The sequence below is a fragment of the Oncorhynchus nerka genome, linkage group LG12 (genome assembly GCF_034236695.1).
Source record: "Oncorhynchus nerka isolate Pitt River linkage group LG12, Oner_Uvic_2.0, whole genome shotgun sequence".
Lineage (NCBI taxonomy): Eukaryota > Metazoa > Chordata > Actinopteri > Salmoniformes > Salmonidae > Oncorhynchus > Oncorhynchus nerka.
In genome coordinates, this window is record NC_088407.1 from 64,532,994 (window position 1) to 64,558,751 (window position 25,758).

Below are 25,758 nucleotides of genomic sequence, written 5' to 3' on the forward strand. Positions count from 1 at the left end.
ATTTTTGTGTGGAAGTCCCATTTTGTAAGAGTTGCATTTATTGGCTACATAAAAATATACACATGTCATGTATTCTTCCAACCAAAAGGTGGTGGCCTACAAGCATAACCTACTGCCAACAATTAAATCAACTGAAACTGCATGAGTGACTGCATATCACGTTTGGAAATAATTACTATCACAATAATATGATAGCCTAACTAACACTTTCATAAATCCTCTGTAACCTGACCCTGGACGCTTGGGGTATAAATGCGCCACTACACCCCTAGCTAACGTTACGTGGCAAAGCGTGGTGATCATTTATCTAACTAGTTTGCTGTACATTTAAGTGTCATTTCTGTCAAATGCGCTTGTACTGGTCTAATGTGCTTGACATTTCCGTCAATGATTGTTCCGCATGTTTAATCTCGTACCTAGATGAATGAAATAACGACCCCGTCCTAAATCTTCAATAGCCGTGAGGGTTGGAATCACTGACCGCAAACTTTCTACAATATACTAGGTTATGTTTTGGTATTAAAAATAATTCTGTGTAGCCTAATGTGTAACATGGTTTCCAAAAGGTGGTGATGAATTGTTGAGAAAATACTGGATAATGAATACGCACCAGCCAATTCAAAGGCGATGCTGCTGACAGCGATGTGGCTAGCAAACTTTAGCTGATAGCAAGTCTCCCGAGTAGATTTCCAAGCCAGTGCGTCAGCTAAATCTATTTAAATGTTTTGTAGTGACTAGACAATGTATATAGCCTAAATGTACTGTTATTTGGATTCTAAACCACACATTATTTACTGCAATGAGGTAACAAGATAGACAGACTACCATGCATTGCAATCCTTCTTGTAACCTCATTGCCAAGCCCACATGTGCGTTTTCATGCTTGGGAAATGGATTGGTCCAAACTGATTTTCAAGGGTGATATGCCCAGTAGTGATAATTCTCTATCCCTTTCTTATAGAAATGTGCCACCAGAGAATGTTCCTGTCTCGTACGTGATTAGTAATGATATTTGTTGATCCAGTATATGAAGAAAAAAATACTCAAAATCTTAAAAAAATATCAAACTGCTACTACAAACACCCCCTTTTAGCTCCACATGATAGCGACCCATGTACACAGTTATATCACTGAATGCAATGGACTGACATTTTTAAAGAGACACGACCCTAAATCCTTGTCCTGTGACTTGACATCTTTCTTTTCAGTGTCATCATAACCTCATTCTAAACATAAGATATACTTTTTTGACACCACACTCCACAAATCAAGTCTTGCAGGCTCCAGTTTTATATATTTTTTATTGATTATTATCCAGTCATAGGGACAAGTGCTGAAAAGAAAGATCTTGTATTTACATTTATTTAAAAATTAAATTAATTAGGCAAGTCAGTAAAGAACAAATTCTTATTTAGAATTCCGCCCACCCTGGTCAAACCCGGATGACGCTGGGCCAATTGTACGCCGCCCTATGGGACTCCCAATAACAGCCGGTTGTGATACAGCCTCGATTCGAAAAACAGGTTGTCTGTAGTGACGTCTGTAGTTGTCTCTAGCACTGAAATGCAGTGCCTTAGACCGCTGCGCCACTCAGGAGCTCAGAACTGAGGCTGGCCCATAACAGAGCCACAAGTCTATGTATTTATTTGTTCAAAGTGTGGTTTACATTTCTGTATTGATCTGACTTCATTGCAATCTCCTTTGCATTAGCTTAGCCTCTTCTCTAGCCTGTCAACTATGTGTCTGTCTATCCCTGTTCTCTCCTCTCTGCACAGACCATACAAACGCTCCACACCGCGTGGCCGCGGCCACCCTAATCTGGTGGTCCCAGCGCGCACGACCCACGTGGAGTTCCAGGTCTCCGGTAGCCTCTGGAACTGCCGATCTGCGGCCAACAAGGCAGAGTTCATCTCAGCCTATGCCTCCCTCCAGTCCCTCGACTTCTTGGCACTGACGGAAACATGGATCACCACAGACAACACCGCTACTCCTACTGCTCTCTCTTCGTCCGCCCACGTGTTCGCACACCCGAGAGCTTCTGGTCAGCGGGGTGGTGGCACCGGGATCCTCATCTCTCCCAAGTGGTCATTCTCTCTTTCTCCCCTTACCCATCTGTCTATCGCCTCCTTTGAATTCCATGCCGTCACAGTTACCAGCCCTTTCAAGCTTAACATCCTTATCATTTATCGCCCTCCAGGTTCCCTCGGAGAGTTCATCAATGAGCTTGATGCCTTGATAAGCTCCTTTCCTGAGGACGGCTCACCTCTCACAGTTCTGGGCGACTTTAACCTCCCCACGTCTACCTTTGACTCATTCCTCTCTGCCTCCTTCTTTCCACTCCTCTCCTCTTTTGACCTCACCCTCTCACCTTCCCCCTACTCACAAGGCAGGCAATACGCTCGACCTCATCTTTACTAGATGCTGTTCTTCCACTAACCTCATTGCAACTCCCCTCCAAGTCTCCGACCACTACCTTGTATCCTTTTCCCTCTCGCTCTCATCCAACACTTCCCACACTGCCCCTACTCGGATGGTATCGCGCCGTCCCAACCTTCGCTCTCTCTCCCCCGCTACTCTCTCCTCTTCCATCCTATCATCTCTTCCCTCTGCTCAAACCTTCTCCAACCTATCTCCTGATTCTGCCTCCTCAACCCTCCTCTCCTCCCTTTCTGCATCCTTTGACTCTCTATGTCCCCTATCCTCCAGGCCGGCTCAGTCCTCCCCTCCCGCTCCGTGGCTCGACGACTCATTGCGAGCTCACAGAACAGGGCTCCGGGCAGCCGAGCGGAAATGGAGGAAAACCAGCCTCCCTGCGGACCTGGCATCCTTTCACTCCCTCCTCTCTACATTTTCCTCCTCTGTCTCTGCTGCTAAAGCCACTTTCTACCACTCTAAATTCCAAGCATCTGCCTCTAACCCTAGGAAGCTGTTTGCCACCTTCTCCTCCCTCCTGAATCCTCCTCCCCCTCCTCTCCCTCTCTGCAGATGACTTCGTCAACCATTTTGAAAAGAAGGTCGACGACATCAGATCCTCGTTTGCTAAGTCAAACGACACCGCTGGTTCTGCTCACACTGCCCTACCCTGTGCTCTGACCTCTTTCTCCCTCTCTCTCCAGATGACATCTCGCGTCTTGTGACGGCCGGCCGCCCAACAACCTGCCCGCTTGACCCTATCCCCTCCTCTCTTCTCCAGACCATTTCCGGTGACCTTCTCCCTTACCTCACCTCGCTCATCAACTCATCCCTGACCGCTGGCTACGTCCCTCCCGTCTTCAAGAGAGCGAGAGTTGCACCCCTTCTGAAAAAACCTACACTCGATCCCTCCGATGTCAACAACTACAGACCAGTATCCCTTCTTTCTTTTCTCTCCAAAACTCTTGAACGTGCCGTCCTTGGCCAGCTCTCCCGCTATCTCTCTCAGAATGACCTTCTTGATCCAAATCAGTCAGGTTTCAAGACTAGTCATTCAACTGAGACTGCTCTTCTCTGTATCACGGAGGCACTCCGCACTGCTAAAGCTAACTCTCTCTCCTCTGCTCTCATCCTTCTAGACCTATCGGCTGCCTTCGATACTGTGAACCATCAGATCCTCCTCTCCACCCTCTCCGAGTTGGGCATCTCCGGCGCGGCCCATGCTTGGATTGCGTCCTACCTGACAGGTCGCTCCTACCAGGTGGCGTGGCGAGAATCTGTCTCCTCACCACGCGCTCTCACCACTGGTGTCCCCCAGGGCTCTGTTCTAGGCCCTCTCCTATTCTCGCTATACACCAAGTCACTTGGCTCTGTCATAACCTCACATGGTCTCTCCTATCATTGCTATGCAGACGACACACAATTAATCTTCTCCTTTCCCCCTCTGATGACCAGGTGGCGAATCGCATCTCTGCATGTCTGGCAGACATATCAGTGTGGATGACGGATCACCACCTCAAGCTGAACCTCGGCAAGACGGAGCTGCTCTTCCTCCCGGGAAGGACTGCCCGTTCCATGATCTCGCCATCACGGTTGACAACTCCATCGTGTCCTCCTCCCAGAGCGCTAAGAACCTTGGCGTGATCCTGGACAACACCCTGTCGTTCTCAACTAACATCAAGGCGGTGGCCCGTTCCTGTAGGTTCATGCTCTACAACATCCGCAGAGTACGACCCTGCCTCACACAGGAAGCGGCGCAGGTCCTAATCCAGGCACTTGTCATCTCCCGTCTGGATTACTGCAACTCGCTGTTGGCTGGGCTCCCTGCCTGTGCCATTAAACCCCTACAACTCATCCAGAACGCCGCAGCCCGTCTGGTGTTCAACCTTCCCAAGTTCTCTCAATTCACCCCGCTCCTCCGCTCTCTCCACTGGCTTCCAGTTGAAGCTCGCATCCGCTACAAGACCATGGTGCTTGCCTACGGAGCTGTGAGGGGAACGGCACCTCAGTACCTCCAGGCTCTGATCAGGCCCTACACCCAAACAAGGGCACTGCGTTCATCCACCTCTGGCCTGCTCGCCTCCCTACCACTGAGGAAGTACAGTTCCGCTCAGCCCAGTCAAAACTGTTCGCTGCTCTGGCCCCCAATGGTGGAACAAACTCCCTCACGACGCCAGGACAGCGGAGTCAATCACCACCTTCCGGAGACACCTGAAACCCCACCTCTTTAAGGAATACCTAGGATAGGATAAAGTAATCCTTCTCACCCCCCCCTTAAAAGACTTAGATGCACTATTGTAAAGTGGCTGTTCCACTGGATGTCATAAGGTGAAAGCACCAATTTGTAAGTCGCTCTGGATAAGAGCGTCTGCTAAATGACTTAAATGTAAATGTAAATTGTAATCAGAGGGCTAATTTTAATACTATGCATGCAAGTCTCTCTTTGCTAAGAGTTGAGGAAAGACTGACTGCGTCACTTCTTGTTTTAATGAGAAACATTAATGTGTTGGAAATTCCAAATTGTTTGCATAGTCAACTTGCACACAGCACTGACACACACACTTACCCCACCAGACATGCCACCTGGGGTCTTTTCACAGTCCCCAGGATAAGAACAATTTCAAGGAAACGTACAGTATTATACAGAGCCATGAGTGCATGGAACTCCCATCTTATAACAAGTGAACACCAAACCTAGTTTCAAAAAACAAATAAAGGAACACCTCACGACACAACGCCTCTCCTCCATGTGACCTACTTGTTGTGTGTATATACTGTAACTGTAACTGAGAGGCACACACACTACATGTTCATATTTTTAAATGTATGTCAATTGTAGTCTTTTGCCTGTAGTCTTTTCATTATGCGTCGACCCCAGTACAACTTGCTGTCAGCATCGGCTAATGGGATCCCAAAAAAATCCAATATGTATTTATTTGTTCAATGTGTGGTTTACAATTCTGTATTGCTCTGACCTTTCAAACTGTAGTCCAAATTACATGTGGGCTGTTTAAATTGGTGTTTTAACCATAGGATGCATATGCTGTATTGGTTTCCCCCCAAAAAACATATCAGCATCTAATATTCCAGCAATTCCTTAAATAACGTGTCTTTAAAGTTATCATCCTAGTTTTTTTTTACTTTAAAAATAATTCATTAAAAAACGAGTTTTTGCATCATTACCCCAAGTTTTCATATGTGGGCCAAATATGACCCGTATTTCCTATGGAATTCACTGCATTGCAATCCTCAAACTCACCTTTCTATTTGCAAGTAGTCTGGGTAGCCATTTGATTAGATGTTCAGTAGTCTTAGGGCTTGGGGGTAGAAGCTGTTTAGAAGCCTCTTGGACCTAGACTTGGCGCTCCGGTACCGCTTGCCGTGCAGTAGCAGAGAGAACAATCTATGACTGGGGTGACTGGAGCCTTTGACAATTTTTAGGGCCTTCCTCTGACACCACCTGGTATATAGGTCCTGGATGGCAGGAAGCTTGGCCCCAGTGATGTACTAGGCCGTACGTACTACCATATGTAGTGCCTTGCGGTCAGAAGCCAAGCAGTTGCCATACCAGGCACTGATGTAACCAGTCAGTATGCTCTCGATGGTGCAGCTGTAAAACCTTTTGAGGATCTGAAAACCCATGTCAAATTTTTCAGTCTCCTGAGGGGGAATAGGTTTTGCCGTGCCCTCTTCACAACTGTTTGGTGTGTTTGGACCATGTTAGTTTGTTGGTGATGTGGACACCAAGAAACTTGAAGCTCTCAATCTGCTCCACTACAGCCCCGTCAGAGAATGGGGGTGTGCTCAGTCCTCCTTTTCCTGTAGTCCACAATCATCTCCTTTGTCTTGATCATGTTGAGGGAGAGGTTGTTGTCCTAACATCACACGGCCAAGGTGCCTGACCTCCTCCCTATATGCGGTCTCATCGTTGTTGGTGATCAGGCCTACCACTGTTGTGTCATCGGCAAACTTAGTGATGGTGTTAGAGTCATGCCTTGCCGTGCAGTCATGAGTGAACAGGGAGTACAGGAGGGGACTGAGCACGCATCCCTGAGGGGCCCCCCGTATTGAGGATCAGAGTGGCAGATGTGTTACCTACCCTTACCACCTGGGGTGCGGCCCGTCAGGAAGTCCAGGATCCAGTTGCAGAGGGAGGTGTTTAGTCACAGGGTACATAGCTTAGTGATGAACTTTGAGGGCACTATGTTGTTGAATGCTGGGCTGTAGTCAATGAATAGCATTCTCACATAGGTGTTCCTTTTGTCCTGGTGGAAAAGGGCAGTGTGTAGAGATTGCATAATCTGTGGATCTGTTGGGGCGGTATGCAAATTGAAGTGGGTCTAGGATTTCTGGGATAATGGTGTTGATGTGAGCCATGACCAGCCTTTCAAAGCACTTCCTTTTTAAATATTGTTTATATTATTTTATTTTATTTAACCAGTTCTCATTTACAACTGCGACCTGGCCAAGATAAAGCATAGCAGTGTGAACAGACAGCAACACAGAGTTACACATGGAGTAAACAATAAACAAGTCAATAACACAGTAGAAAAAAGAAAAAAAAGAGTCTATATACATTTTGTGCAAAAGGCATGAGGTAGGCGAATAATTACAATTTAGCAGATTAACACTGGAGTGATAAATGATCAGATGGTCATGTGCAGGTAGAGATACTGGTGTGCAAAAGAGCAGAAAAGTAAATACATAAAAACAGTATGGGGATGAGGTAGGTAAAATGGGTGGGCTATTTACCGATGGACTATGTACAGCTGCAGCGATCGGTTAGCTGCTCAGATAGGAGATGTTTAAAGTTGGTGAGGGAGATAAAAGTCTCCAACTTCAGCAATTTTTGCAATTCGTTCCAGTCACAGGCAGCAGAGAACTGGAAGGAAAGGTGGCCAAATGAGGTGTTGGCTTTAGGGATGATCAGTGAGATACACCTGATGGAGCGCGTGCTACGGGTGGGTGTTGCCATCGTGACCAGTGAACGAGATAAGGCAGAACTTTACCTAGCATGGACTTGTAGATGACCTGGAGCCTGTGGGTCTGGCGACGAATATGTAGCGAGGACCAGCCGACTAGAGCATACAGGTCGCAGTGGTGGGTGGTATAAGGTGCTTTAGTAACAAAAAGGATGGCACTGTGATAAACTGCATCCAGTTTGCTGAGTAGAGTATTGGAAGCCATTTTGTAGATGACGTCGCGGATCGGTAGGATAGTCAGTTTTACTAGGGTAAGTTTGGCAGCATGAGTGAAGGAGGCTTTGTTGCGAAATAGAAAGCCAACTCTAGATTTGATATGTTTGATATGAGTCTGGAAGGAAAGTTTACAATCTAGCCAGACACCTAGGTACTTATAGATGTCCACATATTCTAGGTCGGAACTATCCAGGGTGGTGATGCTAGCCGGGCGTGCGGGTGCAGGCAGCGAACGGTTGAAAAGCATGCATTTGGTTTTATTAGCGTTTAAGAGCAGTTGGAGGCCACGGAAGGAGTGTTGTATGGCATTGAAGCTCGTTTGGAGGTTAGATAGCGCAGTGTCCAAGGAAGGGCCAGAAGTAAACAGAATGGTGTCCTCTGCGTAGAGGTGGATCAGGGAATCGCGCGCAGCAAGAGCAACATCATTGATATATACAGAGAAAAGAGTCGGCCTGAGAATTGAACCCTGTGGCACCCCCATAGAGACTGCCAGAGGACCGGACAACATGCCCTCCGATTTGACACACTGAACTCTGCAAAGTAGTTGGTGAACCAGGCAAGGCAGTCATTAGAAAAACCGAGGTTACAGAGTCGAAAGCCTTGGCCAGGTCGATGAAGACGGCTGCACAGTACTGTCTTTTATCGATGGCGGTTATGATATCGTTTAGTACCTTGAGCGTGGCTGAGGTTCACCCGTGACAGCCTCGGAAACCAGATTGCACAGCGGAGAAGGTACGGTGGGATTCGAGATGGTCAGTGATCTGTTTGTTGACTAGGCTTTCGAAGACCTTAGATAGGCAGGGCAGGATGGATATAGGTCTGTAACAGTTTGGGTCCAGGGTGTCTCCCACTTTGAAGAGGGGGATGACTGCGGCAGCTTTCCAATCCTTGGGGATCTCAGACGATATGAAAGAAAGGTTGAACAGGCTGGCAATAGGGGTTGCGACAATGGCGGTGGATAGTTTCAGAAATAGAGGGTCCAGATTGTCAAGACCAGCTGATTTGTACGGGTCCAGGTTTTGCAGCTCTTTCAGAACATCTGCTATCTGGATTTGGGTAAAGGAGAAGCTGGGGAGGCTTGGGCGAGTAGCTGCGGGGGGGGCGGAGCTGTTGGCCGAGGTTGGAGTAGCCAGGAGGAAGGCATGGCCAGCCGTTGAGAAATGCTTGTTGAAGTTTTCGATTATCATGGATTTATCAGTGGTGACCGTGTTACCTAGCCTCAGTGCAGTGGGCGGCTGGGAGGAGGTGCTCTTGTTCTCCATGGACTTTACAGTGTCCCAGTACTTTTTGGAGTTAGAGCTACAGGATGCAAATCTCTGCTTGAAAAAGCTGGCCTTTGCTTTCCTGACTGACTGCGTGTATTGGTTCCTGACTTTTCTGAACAGTTGCATATCGCGGGGACTATTCGCTGGTCGAGGGCAGTCAGGTCTGGAGTGAACCAAGAACCATATCTGTTCTTAGTTCTGCATTTTTTAAACGGAGCATGCTTATCTAAGATGGTGAGGAAGTTACTTTTAAAGATTGACCAGGCATCCTCAACTGACGGGACGAGGTCAATATCCTTCCAGGATACCAGGGCCAGGTCGATTAGAAAGGCCTGCTCGCAGAAGTGTTTTAGGGAGCGTTTGACAGTGATGATGGGTGGTCGTTTGACTGCGGGCCCGTAAGCGGATACAGGCAATGAGGCAGTTATCGCTGAGATCCTGATTGAAGACAGCGGAGGTGTATTTGGAGGGCCAGTTTGTCAGGATAACATCTGAGGGTGCCCTTGTTTACAGATTTAGGGTTGTACCTGGTGGATTCCTTGACGATTTGTGTGAGATTGAGGGCATCTAGCTTAGATTATAGGACTGCCGGGGTGTTAAGCATATCCCAGTTTAGGTCACCTAACAGAACAAACTCTGAAGCTAGATGGGGGGCGATCAATTCGCAAATGGGAGCTGGGGGGGGGGGGGGGGGGTAAGCAGGCGGCAACCGTGAGAGACTTATTTCTAAAAAATGTATAGTTTTAACTATTTGGGTATGGACCTGGAAAGTATGACATTACTTTGCAGGCTATCTCTGCAGTAGACTGCAACTCTGCCCCCTTTGGCAGTTCTATTTTGATGGAAAATGTTATAGTTGGGTATGGAAATCTCTGAATTTTTGGTGGCCTTTCTAAGCCAGGATTCAGACACGGCAAGGACATCAGAGTTGTCATGGCTACAGACGTGAGTGCTACGGGTCGGTAGTCATTTAGGCAGGTTACCTTAGTGTTCTTGAGCACAGGGACAATGGTGGTCTGCTTGAAACATGACGGTATTACAGACCCGGACAGGGAGAGTTTGAAAATGTCAGTTTAGACACTTGCCAGTTGGTCAGCACAAGCTCAGCGAGTACACTTCCTGGTAATCCGTCTGGCCCTGCGGCCTTGTGAATGTTGGCCTGTTTAAAAGGTCTTACTCGCATCAGCTGCGGAGAGCGTGAATACACAGTCACCCGGAACAGCTGGTGCTCTCATGCATGTTTCAGTGTTACTTGCCTCGAAGCGAGCATAGAAGTAATTTAGCTCGTCTGGTAGGCTCATGTCAGTGGGCAGCTCTCGGCTGTGCTTCCCTTTGCAGTCTATAATAGTTTGCAAGCCCTGCCACATCCGACGAGCGTCGGCGCCAGTGTTGTACGATTTGATCTTAGTTCTATATTGACGCTTTGCCTGTTTGATGGTTCGTTGGAGGGCATAGCGGAATTTCTTATAAGCTTCCGGGTTAGAGTCCCACTCCTTGAAAGCGGCAGCTCTACCCTTTAGCTCAGTGCGGATGTTCAAATTAAATCAAAGCACTTATTGATGAAGTCAGTGACTGATGTGGTGTACTCCTCAATGCCATCGGAAGAATCGCGGAACATATTCCAGTCTGTGCTAGCAAAACAGTCCTGTAGCTTAGCATCTGCTTCATCTTACCACTTTTTTATTGACTGAGTCACTGGTGCTTCCTGCTTTAATTTTTGCTTGTAAGCAGGAATCAGAAGGATAAAATGAGGGTCAGATTTGCCAAATGAGGGGGAAGGGAGAGCTTTGCATGCATATGTGTGTGGAGTAAAGGTGGTCCCGAGTTTTTTATCCCTCTGGTTGCACATTTAACATACTGATAGAAATTCAGTGAAACAGATAAGTTTCCCTCCCTCTGAATGAGCGTTTTCCCATTTGCTTATGGTGGTATGCAGCTCATTGAATGCAGTCGTAGTGCCAGCATCGGTCTGTGGTGATATGTAGACAGCTATGAAAAATACAGATGAAAACTCTCTAGATAGAGTATCTCATGAAAAGCTGTAGACCACACTTTGATGAGCAAAACCTTGAGACTGCCTAAAGATATCGTTCACTAGCTGTTGTTTACAAATATACATAGACCGCCACCCCTCGTCTTACCAGAGGCTGCTGTTCCATCCTGGTGAGACAGTGTATAACCCGCCAGCTGTATGTTATTCATGCCGTCGTTCAGCCACGACTCGGTGCAACATAAGATATTACAATTTATGTCCCGTTGGTAGGATATACGTGCTTTTAGTTTGTCCAATTTATTATCCAGCGATTGTACATTGGTCAGTAGTATGGATGGCAAGGGCAGATTAGCCACTCATCGGCGGATCCTCACAAAGGCACCCCGATCTCTTTCCGCAATACCCCTTGCGTCTTTTTCTCCTGCAAATGACAGGGCTGAGGGCCTGTTCAGGTGTCTGGAGTAAATCCCCCTCTTTCGACTCATTAAAGAGAAATTCTTCATCCAGTTCAAGGTGAGTAATCGCTGTTATGATTTCCAGAAGCTCTTTTCGGTGATAAGAGACGGTAGCAGCAACATTATGTACAAAATAAGTTCTTTAAAACAACTAAATAGCATGGTTGGTTAAGAGCCCATGAAATGGCAGCCATCCTCGCCGGCGCCATCTTACAGTCCATCCAATATATAAGATATCCGACCGACATATCGCTACCTGAGGCTTGATGACAAGACGACCAGTGTTCAGAAAGGCAACAGACCACCTGGCAGCCTTCCAGCGACTGTGTCACAGTGGATGAGCAGCTTTTCCTACGGACCTGACACTTGGCATTCAGACCAAGGAGTTCAATCTTGGTTTCATCAGACCAGAGAATCTTGTTTCTTATGGTCGTGAGAGTCCTTTATGTGCGTTTTGGCAAACTCAATTGTTAGCATTGTCATTTATATTGATGATGAACTTTGGATTTTCAAAAATGTTTTTAAATATTATAAAACATGCTTAAGGTGGATTTATTTTGTTGTTCACACAAAGGTTTAATGTGAAACTGTAATATTGATTGTAAGAAAAATTCTATTTTTTTAAATAGCCGTTATGAATTAATGTTATCATTCGTGCGAGTGTAGTATTTCACTACACTCGCATTAACATCTGCTAACCATGTATGTGACCAATACATTTGATTGAAATGTGTATCAAACCATTGAGACTAAAAACATTTCAAACAAAATACTTATTGAAGAAGGTCAAAAACACTCAAAATAACATCTCACAAAATGTATAATATTTCAGAGCCATATAAATAAAACAGATATTACAGTAGGGGGTCATTTTGACCCAGCCTATGCATTCTTGGGCCGCCATGTTTACTATGCATCCTAGGGTTAAAATTATTATTGACCTTTCATTTAATAATGCAACAATCATTGTCCTGATTTGTAAATACAATTTATGACAAAAGTTACAATTTAATGAGTTAAAATAATGGACATTTGACACATATTATTAGATATTGTAATATGATTACTATTAGGACAGTGATGGTAAAAGGGGAGACCACAAAGAGCAGTGATACTTACCATAGCTGCTAAATGTGTCAATTTGACAATGCCATCTAGTGCAAAACTACCCATTTCAACTTGAGTGAATACTGAATGTAGATAACAGAAATAATTGAGTCTGGCCATCACAAATACTGATGCATCATGCAGAAACAGTTTATGTCCAGCATCGGGGCATTAAAATAAGCCTGACCCGTAGGGCAAGGATATATACAAAATTGAATGAATTCAGATAGTGGACATGAGGCATAAGATGCATTTCTGAGTTCGGGCAGAAGTGATTCATTGTCAACGGAGCAGTCCCCAATGCTACGTTGGGGGGTACCACACTAGGCTGCGGTGAGTTATGTGTACCGCATGCGTTTAATATTTTCAACTCGTTCGTGGCTTTACAGTGCGGTTGTACAAACGGAAGTACAACTAGATAAAAGCTAGCTAGTTGGAGTCTGTGAAAATCTAAGTACATGTGTGTTAAGTACGGTAAAATGCGGGCAAGACTTCCGGAAAAACAAAACGCATATGGTGGACATCGGGCATTAGACAACATTCTTGTGAACTAAGCAAGGACTATTAAAAGGTCCTCAAAGTGAATATCCATAGTATGCATTTTTCTTGACACAATGCATCGCAAACACCATGTCAACATGCCTGTTACCATATTAATACAATTGATTAGAGTGCAGCCTACTTGGGAGCAGTCCTGATTTTTTTTAAACATAATAAAAAGGAATATTAGCAACCTAGATTCCGGCTAAATGTCCACAATTCTCTGGTTTGATAATACAAATAATATTTGGTCAAAAATGAAAACCTGTCTTAAGTATTTTATTTGGTATGTGAAGCATAATACATTGGATATAAGCCAACAAAACAGAAGAGTAAAAGTGTTACATTAAACAGCATATTGTACCCTTAGGTTAAGGGTTAGATTGTTGGTGTTGTGGCTGTGCAATTAATTTATAAAAAGTAAAGCAACCCAACATGAAAACAAAATGTTTAAGTCATCTTGTAGTGTAGGAATAAACGTTTTGTTATACAAGTGCTACAAAAACTATACTAAATATTTTAGCTGTAAAAAGTACATACACCGCATTGTGTTAAAATATGAATATTTCACAAAATAGTTTATACAAAAATTCTATATATGGGACTACATTTAAAGAATTTAATAAACTGTGTACACACACACACACACACTTATGTGGAAACCTGCTCGACAAACATCTCATTCCAAAGTCAGGCATTAATATGGAGTTGGTCCCCCCTTTGCTTCTAGAACAGCCTCTACTCTTCTGGGAAGGCTTTCAACTAGATGTTGGAACATTGCTGGGGGAACTCGCTTCCATTTAGCCACAAGCATTAGCGATGTCAGGCACTGATGTTTGGCGATTTGGCCTGGCTCGCAGTTGGCGTTCCAATTCATCCCAAAGGTGTTCGATGGGGTTGAGGTCAGGGCTCTCTGCAGGTCAGTCAAGTTCTTCCACACCGATCTCAACAAACCATTTCTGTATGGACCTCGCTTTGTGCATGAGGGCATTGTCATGCTGAAACAGGAAAGGGCCTTCTCCAAACTGTTGCCACAAAGTCGGAAGCACAGAATAGTCTAGAATGTCCTTGTATGCTGTCGTGTTAAGATTTCCCTTCACTGGAACTAAGGGGCCTAGCCAGAACCATGAAAAACAGCCCCAGACCATTATTCCTCCTCAACCAAACTTCACAGTTGGCACTATGCATTGGGGAAGGTAGGGTTCTCCTGGCATTTGCCAAACCCAGATTCGTCCAACGGACTGCCAGATGGTGAAGCGTGATTCATCATTCCAGACAACGCTTTCCACTGCTCCAGAGTTCAATGGTAGCAAGCTTTACACCACTCCAGCCAACGCTTGGCATTGCGCATGGTGATCTGTTCGGACAACCATTTCATGAAGCTTCCGACGAACAGTTGTTGTGCTGACGTTGCTTCCAGAGGCAGTTTGGAACTCGATAGTGAATGTTGCAACAGAGGACAGATGATTTTTATGCGCTTCAGCACTCATCGGTCCAGTTCTGTGAGCTTGTGTGGCCTACCACTTTGTGGCTGAGCCGCTGTTGCTCCTAGACGTTTCACAACAGCACTTACAGTTGACTGGGGCCGCTCTAGCAGGGCAGAAATTTGACGAACTGACTTGTTGGAAAGGTGGCAATCCTATGACAGTGCCACGTTGAAAGTCACTGGGCTTTAGTAAGGCCATTCTACTGCCAATGTTTGTCTATGGCGATTGTATGGCTGTGCGCTCGATTTTATACACCTGTCAGCAATGGGTGTGGACGTAATAGCCGAATCCACTTATTTGAAGGGGTGTTCACATACGTGTGTGTGTGTATATACCACTAGAATCAGTGACTAATCTGTGGATCCCTAAGGAAGGGGTAAGGATCCAAATCTGCCAGCACTGAAAGTAGAGTATAGACAGCATGAACAAAGAAACTTAACTATGTCACAGATCACATAAAAAAATGACCTTAAAAGCATTACGTGAAGGGAAATGGTTATGCCAAATGGCTTATGTCTATGATAACATTAAGAATAGCAGCATTAGATGGGTGGTTGGCCAAATAGTTCAATGGATTGTTACTGAAATGCACTGTCAGCATTTAGAGAATGTGAGACGGAAGGGTAGGAAAGAAAACACTTGGTCTGTGCCATCACTCTCAGGCTCTGGGCATCTTAGCAATGAGTCACCGGTCCCGAGCTTCATACAGCAGTTTGGCAGCCTGTCAGAGAATAGACATAGTACAGGCAGAACTATTCAACCACATACACAGTACGTAATGGCAGGTCTGAAGCTTGGATATCACAACATAAATTCCAGTAGTATCAAATATAATTTTCCTTTTAAAACACAAGCCAGCCTGTTAATGTGGTGTACCTTGTGCATGGCAGCCAGCCATGAGGAGGCAGTCTTCTTGTCGTCTGCTGCCTCCATGCGTAACTGCTGAGGGTCCTGAGAGCCAGTGGGTTTGTAGTGGAGCAACATGCCACTGGCCCTGGAGTTTCCCCCTGGACACAACACACAGTTAAGCACAGCCTGGTCTCAGACCATATGTAACATAGTAAATGTAAATATGTTATGTATGGTTACATAAGACAGATGGTTACTTAGGGTGGTTGGTCGGGGTGGGTGAGCATATAACACAAACATCTACCAACCCAAATCTCATCACGTACAACTTTAGCATTTTAGCAACTACTGACTACTTTTTAGCATGTTGGCTAACCCTTTAACCTATCTCCTGAACTTAACCCCAACCCCTAGCTAACATTCGCCACCTAGCTAGAATTCGTAACATATTCCACATTTAGCAAATTTGTCAAATATAATACAAATTATAATTCGTAAGATATCATATGAAATGGGTGATGGACATCCACAAATATTTACCATACGAAACACAACATATAATACTAAATGGAGCATCTCGGATTTTCGTACAGAATAATACAAAATGCTATAAGACCAGGTTGTTAAGTAAGGTACAGTAACAACACTCACTATCTTGGGATGTACTCTAAAAGCTTCAGCTCAGACTTTGTAAACCAAAACGGCTACCTGGCTGGTGTTCAAACTAATGACCTTGGTGAGAAAAAAAAAAAGTAACCTTACAACATATCTCAAAAGGACACAATAACAAACATTGATTAAAGAAAACATGCAAGTGCTTCTTTGTTAACGACTGGCATGTGCCATAAATCACTAAGAAATCTATAGACTTGAAAAAATAAACATCATATCAGACGTTCACAGAAGAAGTTGATAGGAATGAGGGAATATGTTTGGATGTCTTGAGCTGTGAACTGGGTTGTGTTCAGTAGGCACAAAGCGGAAGAAAACAGCCCAAACAGGAAGGTGCCACATGGCAACGGTCAAATCAAGTGTTTTGATATGGTGTTGCCTAATGAACACCAGCCTGGTCACAGTTAGAGGGGCAATGAGACTCACTCTGGGTGTTTAGTTACACACAACCCCCCCCATGGAAGCATGCATGGGACACGGATATTAAGGACGTTGCCTTTGTTCTACCACTGATATAAAATGCATGTACAATGATAACAAAGGCATCCTTATCAAAAGCAGGGCCACAAACTCTGGAGGCAGGTGAATTTAAGATGGGGAGGAATAAGGGAGAGGGGGACGAGGGAGTATAACAGTGCTAACCTTCAGAGATATACTGACTGTCCAGCAGACTTGTGTAAGTGTGAATGTCATTCTCTAAAGTCATAAGGAGAAAGGCCAGGCCGCCCAGGGAGAGAGGGAGAGAGTGTTTTAATATTAAAGCAGAGAGGAAACAGTCAGGCACAACCACCACCTCAGTATACTTACCATGCTGTTAGATCAGTTAAGGGTTTTCAAATCAATACAATGAAAAGACAGTCAACAGAATTTTACTGTGGATTTATGGTTATACTTCCGGTCATAAAGAGGAGATGGAGCTAGTTCCTCCACCCACAGGAATCCATGTCTCTTAAATCAATAAGTGTTCAAGGAGCTGCACAGTATCGCTGCTGTACGGTCATACTGCCCTCTGTACTGAGAGCAATCCAGCAAGAGAACATCTGATCCAGAGCTTTACCTTCAGGAGTGGACTCCTCCGTCAACACCTGCATACTGGAGATCCGAGACAGTTCCACCTCAAAATGGCTCTCCCCATCAAAGAAAAGATACCTGAGTGGAGAGGGAGATAAGAGACCAAGAGAGGTGAGAGTGATGTACTGAAAGTCATTCAACTGGAAAATGTACATTTTCTAAAGTGGTTCTATCAAAGCACAGATACAGTATATGTACTTCCAGCATTAACCTAAATAACTCCATTCTAGATACTTTCCCTTTGTGTAAAATGTAAAACACTCACGATACCTGTGGTTGTTGGAGAGACGACACATCATGGTCTCAGACGTCTTTGAGGTGCCCAAAGTGACAATAAAAGAACCACCTGAGTATAACAGAAGTCATTACCAGTGAGTAAAATTAAAAAAGTATACCAATCAAAAATCCCTCTTTAAATTCATCCAACTGTAGATGCCTCCCAGTCCACTGGTGTTGTACTAAAGGATAATCTTGGTTAACACTCAAATCTATCTTAATTTGGTTGTTTACATAGTATAATCTCTCGTGGACAGACAAATGATACAGCATTGTTTGACCATGCTATCTGGCTAACATGACCCCATTAGTCCAAAATGCTACAAGGCTTTCTCTCCAGGTCCCTGCCACTGCAGCAGGCCCTTGCCCTGGAGCTCACCATGCTGCAAATGGATTTTTAATTACGGGCCTGGCTGAGTGGAAGGGGCCTATTTATAACCACACTGGTCTGCACCAACACACTTCACTAGCCAGGAGGGGGTAGAGAGGGGCAGGACAGCATCACCTCAGACCTAGCCCTGCTCACTAACCGCCCTAATATATATATATAGATATATAAAATTCATTCCTTTGAACTCACCTCCCATAAGCACTTTGAGCTGTTTGTCGTAGAACTCAATTTCCTTCTGGGAGACCAGGCTGCACTCACCACACTGCCGGACTGGGTCGACGAAGCACATCCTGGGCAGAGCCACCTTCTTACTGCAGCACTTATCACAGAAACACCGGCCACACCGCCGACAGTGGTGCTAAACATCAACAGAACAAGAGGAAGGGAAGCAAAAGGTCATAACAGGCAAAACGATGTATCCTATTGGCAAAAGTAACATTTTGGCTCAAAGTCAGGTAAAAAAATGTAAATACAGTTATCTGACACAATACATGACCAAAAGTATGTGGACACCAGCTTGTCGAACATCTCATTCCAAAATTATGAGCATTAATATGGAGTTGGTCCCCCCTTTGCTTATATAACAGCCTCCATTCTTCTGTAAAGACTTTCAACTAGATGTTGGAAGATTGGAAGCAAGACCCCGCATCATTCAGCCACAACAGCATTAATGAGGTGGGGCACTGATGTTGGGCGATTAAGCCTGGCTCACAGTCAGTGTTCAACTTAATCCCAAAGGTGTTCAATGGAGTTGAGGTCAGGGCTCTGTGCAGGCCAGTCAAGTTCTTCCACACCGATCTTAGAAAACAATTTCTGCATGGACCTCACTTTGTGCACAAGGAAATTGTCATGCTGGAACAGGAAAGGGCCTTTCCCAAACTGTTGCCACAATTGGAAGCACAGAATTGTCTAGAATGTCATTGTATGCTGTAGCGTTAAGATTTCCCTTCACTGGAACTAAGGGGCCTAGACCGAACTACGAAAAACAGCCCTAGAGCACTATTCCTCCTCCACCAAACTTTAGTTGGCACTATGCAGTCGGGCAGGTAGTGTTCTCCTGGCATCCACCAAACCCATATTTGTTCTTTGGACTTCATCACTCCAGAGAACGCTTTCCACTGCTCCAGACTCCAGTGGCGGCGAGCTTTACACCATTCCAGCCGACGCTTGGCATTGTGACCTTAGGCTTGTGTACAACTGCTTGGCAAACACATTTCATGAAGCTACCGATGAACAGTTATTGTGCTAACGTTGCTTCAAGAGGCAGTTTGGAACTCCGTAGTGAGTGTTGCAACCTAGGACAGACTATTTTTATGCGCTAAGCGCTTCAGCACTCAATGGTCCCGTTCTGTGAGCTTATGTGGCCTACCAGTTCACGGCTGAGCAGTTGTTGCTCCTAGATGTTCCACTTCACAATAACAGCACTTACAGTTGAATGGGAGCTCTAGCAGGCCAGAGATTTCACAAACTGACTTGTTGGAAAGGTGGCAATCCTATGAACCGTGCCACTTTGAAAGTCACTGAGCTCTTCAGTAAGGCCATACTACTGCCAATGTTTGTCTACGGAGATTGCATGGCTGTGTGCTCGATTTTATACACCTGTCAGCAACAGGTGTGCCTGAACTAGCCAAATACACTAATTTGAAGGAGTGTCCACATACTTATGTATATTATGGGATCATAGTAAATCAAACCTTTCTTGTAAGGAAGTCATATTTTTTGTCACACTGCATACAGCTTGGGCACTGAAAGAGGAAAAGGACAATTTTGGTTCACTCAATTTCAAACATGGACACAACAATTTGATTCACAGTTTAAATTGATTACCAAAAGACCTCTCCTTTACACTAAGATGATCACAAACCTAAGGCTTACAGTAACATACCCACAGACTTGATTTATTTAACTAGGCAAGTCAGTTAAGAACAAGTTCTTATTTACAAATGACGGCCTAACAGAAGGCAAAAGACCACAGGGGCTGGGATTAAATATAAAATAAAAATATAGGACAACACAACAAGAGAGATGCTACATAAAGAGAGACCCAAGTAAAAGTTAGCCTAACACTGACTGTTTTAATGCCACCACATGTCACAGCATCTTAAAGATCAGTGTACAATTCAAATACATGGGTGAAGAGGCAGTGGTGTGACAAGCTGCTGGACAGGTTTACTGTAAGGTTCACACACAGCTATGACTCATGGCCATCCCCCACTCAAGTGTTTTCCAAAGTGGACCCATGTCATAATCATGATTAGCCTGGGTAGCCGCTCGTGGTCTTTATGGATCTCGACTATCGTCTGGGCTTGATGTGCACAGCCTGTCCCCCAGCGACCGGTTTGTACATAAAACATTCTCCATTAAGGCAAAGGCTTCGATTACCTCAACTTGATTTTTTTAATTAAAAAGTGTACTTTCTTTATGAAACACATTTTCCACCACCATACCAGAGTGGCTAATTAATAACTAGAATTATAGGAATGATACATTCTGATGTTGCATTAACTAGGCAAGTCAGGTTGCATCAGACCAGTGGAGGCTGCTTGGGGGAGGACAGCTCATAATAAATGGCTGGAGTGGAGCATTTCATTAAATCCACTCCAGCCCTTACCATGAGCCCTTCCTCCCCAATTAAGGTGCCATCAGTCTGTTGTTTACCCCTGGCTGAATGCAGGGCGCAACATCAAGAAGTAGCATTCGTACGCATTAGACACTAGCATGGTGGTGGATAATCAAATCCCCCAAAAATGTATTGGTCACGCACACATATTTCGCAAGTGTTACGAAATGCTTATGCTCCTAGATCCAAAAGTGCAGTAATTCCTAACAATACATGCAAATCCCAAATATTAAAAAGGAAATATGTATACTGAATAAAAATATAAAATGCAACAATTTGAAAGATTTTACTGAATTAAACACAGTTCATATAAGGAAAATTTATGGACTTCATGAATATAGATATGCATCTGTTGGTCACAGATACCTTAAAAAAAGAAAGGTAGAGGTGTGGATCAGAAAACCAGTCAGTATCTAGTGTGACTACTATTTGCCTAATGCAGCACAACATCTCCTTCGCATAGAGTTGATCAGGTTGTTGATTGTGGCCTGTGGAGGTCCTGGGCTGGCATGGTTACACATGGTCTGCGGTGGTGAGGCCAGTTGGAAGTACTAACACATTCTCTAAAGTTACATTGGAGGCAGCTTATGGTAGAGAAATGAACATTTAATGATCTGAAACAGCAATGTTGGACATTCCAGCATGTCAATTGCATGCTCTTCCAAAACTTGAGACATCTGTGGTATTGTGTTGTGTGAAAAAATGGCACATTTCAGTGGCCTTTTATTGTCCCCAGCACAAGCTGCACCTGTGTAATATCCGCTTCATGATATGCCACACATGTCAGGTGGATGGATTATCTTGGAAATGCTCACTAACAGAGTGGTAAACAAATTTGTGCACAACATTCAGAGAAATAAGCTTTTTGTGCATTTGGAACATTTCTGGGATCTTTTATTTCAGCTCATGAAACCCACACTTCACATATTGCGTTTATATTTTTTGTTCTGAGTATATCACGTGTATAAACATTATATGAATAGAAACATTTGTATACTATATAGAAAAGCAGTAGTTATATAGGATGAGCCTTGACAAGAATACAATATATACATATGAAGTGGGTAAAACAGTATGGCTCAGGTGGGGGAGGTCCTTGATGATATTCTTGGTCTTCCTCTGACACCGGGTGCTGTAGATGTCCTGAAGGACAGGCAGTCAGCCCCCGGTGATGTGACAGAATGCTCTCAATGGTGCATCCGTAGAGGGTCTTAGGGGCCAAGCCAAATTTCTTCAGCCTCCTGAAGTTGAAGAGGCGCTGTTGGCGGTGTGGATGGACCATTTCACATTGTCAGTGATGTGCGCGCCAAGGAACTTTTCCCCTACGACGTGGATGGGGGGTGCTCCCTCTGCGGTCTCCTGAAGTCCACGATCAGCTCATTCGTTTTGTTTACGTTGAGGGAGAGGTTCTTTTCCTGACACCACTCCGCCAGGGCCCTCACCTCCTCCCTGTTGGCAGTCTCATCAGTAATCAGGCCTACCACTGTTGTGTCATCTGCAAACTTGATGATTGAGTAGGAGATGTGCATAGCCACACAGTCATGGGTGAACGTAAATAAAGTGTGCATATTTTCCACGTTTTTTTTTGCTTTCTCTTCATTAAATCTAGTTAAGGAGGAAATCGAAGCCTTTGGAGCCTGAATGAAAAATGTTTTACGTATGAACCGGATGCCGGTGGGCATAAGTGTTTCATCCGGTTGTGCACATCGAGCCCAATGGTGGCTGCCCAGGCTAGATCATGATGAATGTGAACATCTCGAAGAGACGGAGAGAAAAAAACAACTTCTAATTAACAGCAATGACTTGCTGAGGCAACTTTGGTTCTGTATTTTGGTGGCACCTGATGCAAAGCAGCTAACGTTAGCTACTTGACAACGTAGTTAACTAACTAGTTACTGTATTGGCGGCTCCATGTTGTCTAACTTACTTCACGTTACTAGCTAGAACACTACAGGCAGCTTTGGCATTTATAGCTGAACACGCCACTTCGATACAACTACGACCCGAATGTATTTTTTTCGTAACAGGTTAGGAGAATTAACCTAGTACTTTAGGAAAAGGGTTCGTGAAAATGCTCTCCTAACCTAGTGAAAAGTCACTTCGCGACGTAGTTGTATCGAAGGAAGAGGCGTGTTTTTAGGGAATCACATTTACAGCTAGCAAACTGCTGAACATTGTTAAAACCAACACATGCCAAATGAAGTAGCTAGGCAGTTATAAAACAATGTTTAAAAAAAGCACACGTATATTTTTTTAATACTAATAATCATACGCCTTTTGGCATTCAATCGTGGGATAAGTAACGTTATCTGGCTTCTGTCCGAGCGGCGTTGCCCTATTGTAATTTCCTCTCCAATAGTCTCTTACCTCTCTGTCCGGGACCCATTTGGGTTCATCTAACGAAAAAGGGCTGTTAAACGCTCCATTCTCCGGGACCATTCGAAGTCCACTTGGGCTTCGGACCAATTTCTTGCCATCAGGCACTGTAGACATTTTTCCAGAACCTCTTTTTTTAGCTCATACTGAAAAACATTCATATCGTATTTGATGGACAGAGCCGTTGTCCAATATAAATGCGTGGATTATAATCACTGATGTCATGTGATGAACCGCAGCAAACGAAAAGCAATGTTGTTTTGGTTTTCTGATCCCACCCACATTTTTTCATGACATTTTAGGAAAAACATCTACACAAACTAGAGCTGTGTTCGAATACCCATACTAACATACTGTATAGTATATACTACATACTATTAGTTCAGCCGTGCGAGAGAGGCAAGTTGAGTTTTCCAGGGTTAGAGTAGTGCTGAAGTTGTCATATGCTGAGGCAGTGAAGAAGGGTTAAGGGGTAGGAGTGGTGAGAGTAGCAGAGATATACCCGTACAGAAGGATAGGCCAAAAAGTGTTATACGTTTCAGCAAAATTGGATTTTTAGCATTTATAGCAATGGTTAGTAGCTGTACTACAGGGATGAAACGGAAATCGCAGAAAATGGAGGTTGCGGTGGCAGCTGCAGAGAGGTATTTGGGTGTGCGAGACATTTACATTTGACATTTAAGTCATTTAGCAGACGCTCTTATCCAGAGCGACTTACAAATTGGTGCATTCACCTTATGACATCGACATCAGAAGAGTTCAAGGGTGTGGTGATGTCCCATCCTTTCAGAATGATGGCATGAGGTAGAAATAAATACATTTAATTGGTGGAGTTAATTTTATATAATTTTGAAATTAGTGAATGGTAGGGTATTTATTTAGTACATTTTTATTTATCAAGCAAAGTATAAGGGAGTTGTACTCCGGTCTAGTAGGTGGCGGTAATGCAACAAATTGGATGCCAACCGCCGTTAAACCTCACAGAAGAAGACCATTAGTTCATTTTAGTACACTATAAACACTATACGGTATCACTATATTTCAGTTGAGCGCTTTGCCTGTCTACCGGAAGTTGATGCTGTTTATATGGAACCTCTTGCTAGATTGTTAGCGTAACAAATTACTAGCTAGACATTTTATGACGGGTGTGTTCTTAAATTCAATCTGGAGTGTCAGAGCTGGACGCTCTGGCCGGGGGAGTAGGGTTGATTCCAGCGTTCTGACCTTAAAACCACAGTCACGCACCCAAGCTAACTTGCTAGCTACTTCCAGAAGACACATGAGAACACCTCACTCTGACCATTCTGCTCGCCCTGGCAGAGCTGGTTTGTCAGTTTTCATGTTATCCAGAGCGTTGGTGACTGTAACTACTACTGGCAACAACTTAATTACGCATTTTGCCGAGGTTTACTGACACCGGCCATATTCAACGGGTTTGTAAATCCACCAGTTGTTCTGCGCTCTGGTACATTAGTTCAGGTCGCAATTGTAAATGAGAACTTGTTCTCAACTTGCCTACCTGGTTAAATAAAGGTGAAATAAATAAATAAACATTGACGAGTGTTCTGAAATCGGAGTAGATAGCAGAGCGAATTTATTAAACCACCCAAATGTCCATTGACAACGTAGAAGGCACTTTACCACTTAGCTAAGAATGACGGGAATAATAATGTCAATAAACGTTGGATAGTTAGTAAACATATAGTTAATATAATGGCAATTTTGATGTATTAGTAGCCAGGTAACGTTAGCTAGCTAACATACCGGTACATACTTCTGTAATGATAAGGTATGTGGTTCGTAAGGATAGCGTCGCTAACAAATTGTCAGACAACATAACGTGTAAGGTAACTTATGTGAAAAGTCCTGACTTTATTACATTGCTTAACATTTGTCATAAATAGTTCAAGCAATGAATTTGTATCCGCTTTCGTTGGACTTCAGCTGCATATTTTCCGCCTTTTTCTTCAAAGCTATGAAGCCACGCCCATTTCCTGAAATAATTGCATTATCGTCCCTAAAAGCACGGAAATAGTCTCCTCTTTTATACTTCGTATTTTGGCCTTTAATCGGCAGGGTTTCTTGTCATGGATCATATTTTTTTCTCCACACATATTATATATGGAATAATCTAGACACTTCTTTGTTTTTAGAATATTGGTTCAGAAATAATATCCTATTGGTGAGCCAACTTTTTATTTATTATAAGGAATTCTTATCACTACACCTAAATATTTTGCAATTGTTTTAGATACCATTCCCTCATGTGTTGCTTTATTATTCAGGAACGTGTCAAGACCTGACCCTTAGAACATACCTACAATTCATCCTGTTGACTCATCAGTAGGAAAATGTGTTTTTCTTTAGGTCCATTCAACAACAATAGAGCAATTTCAGCAGGATGTTGTATCTATCTATACCTTATGTCATGCCTTACTGGAACGGTTTTATTGATATCTGTTGGGGAAAAAAAGTTGGGATGTTGCCACACACATACCTACTTATTAACAAAATTAAGGAAGTGTATTTTAAAATGATTCATAAATATTATCCTGCCAACCACTATATGAAGAAGTTTTAAGAAAAACATACATTCAAATTGTACCTTTTGTAATGACCACCCAGAAATGGTGTTGCATCTTTTTTGTCATTGTATTCATGTAAGGAATCTGTGGCAAGACATCAGTAGATTTATAATTGAACACATTTATAAAGATTTTACACTATTATGGAGAGATGTACTGCTTGGATTATTTACCTACGATAGAAATAGGTTGAAACGATGTTATGAAAATAATGTAATTATTTTGGCCAAATTTCATATTAAAAAATGTACATTTACAAACAAAACACCACATTTTCTTACCTTACAAAAATAAATGTAACTATATTTTAATACAATTAAATACTCTACCAACAACAAAGATGTTAGAATCTTTGGCATAATAACTATATCTATACTATGACCAATAAGCAAACTATATACTCAATTTACGTAACAAATAGTGTGTTTAGTATGAGTATTCAAACACAGTTTAGGTTTCCA

The 25,758-nt window shown here is 43.7% G+C and overlaps 2 protein-coding genes across 8 annotated transcripts in view; both read right to left on the reverse strand.

The window, feature by feature from the left end:
• The window catches only part of LOC115138580 (transcription factor IIIB 90 kDa subunit-like), a 66,756-nt gene extending 65,880 nt beyond the window's left edge, over positions 1 to 876 (reverse strand). For 3 of the 4 annotated variants that reach the window (XM_029675553.2, XM_029675552.2, XM_065025731.1), the window contains exon 1: positions 611 to 874. The gene's annotated coding sequence lies outside the window, so the exon portion shown is untranslated. Of the gene's footprint in view, positions 1 to 610 lie in introns of all 4 variants that reach the window. The other variant, XM_065025732.1, reaches the window with a different exon arrangement.
• Positions 877 to 13,230: 12,354 nt separating this feature from the next.
• Positions 13,231 to 22,890, reverse strand: LOC115138582 (zinc finger FYVE domain-containing protein 21-like). Of its 4 annotated transcripts, none has more exons than XM_029675559.2 (8): positions 22,704 to 22,887; positions 19,411 to 19,461; positions 17,906 to 18,074; positions 17,320 to 17,395; positions 17,036 to 17,127; positions 16,621 to 16,674; positions 15,334 to 15,464; positions 13,231 to 15,178 (listed from the first exon to the last, which is right to left on the reverse strand). In XM_029675559.2, the coding sequence occupies exons 1-8, from the start codon at positions 22,827 to 22,829 to the stop codon at positions 15,143 to 15,145; spliced, it is 735 nt and encodes a 244-aa protein (XP_029531419.2). In that variant the 5' UTR covers positions 22,830 to 22,887; the 3' UTR covers positions 13,231 to 15,142. The 4 variants fall into 4 exon arrangements, 3 of the variants coding, with proteins under 3 accessions (XP_029531419.2, XP_029531420.2, XP_029531421.2); XR_010465407.1 differs by lacking the exon at positions 13,231 to 15,178 and adding an exon at positions 15,958 to 16,038 and having other exon boundaries at positions 15,374 to 15,464; positions 22,704 to 22,889; XM_029675560.2 differs by lacking the exon at positions 19,411 to 19,461 and having other exon boundaries at positions 22,704 to 22,890.
• Between the last annotated feature and the right edge of the window lie 2,868 nt (positions 22,891 to 25,758).

Excerpts from the sequence above, each read along its gene's own strand:
- LOC115138582 (XM_029675559.2), bottom strand. The coding sequence starts at position 22,829 with ATGTCTACAGTGCCTGATGGCAAGAAATTGGTCCGAAGCCCAAGTGGA. Across the intron at positions 17,396-17,905 it reads GCTCAAAGTGCTTATGGGAG|GTGGTTCTTTTATTGTCACT; the intron begins GTGAGTTCAAAG and ends TGTTATACTCAG. Across the intron at positions 15,465-16,620 it reads CAGTCAGTATATCTCTGAAG|GGGGAAACTCCAGGGCCAGT; the intron begins GTTAGCACTGTT and ends TGTTGTGTCCAG.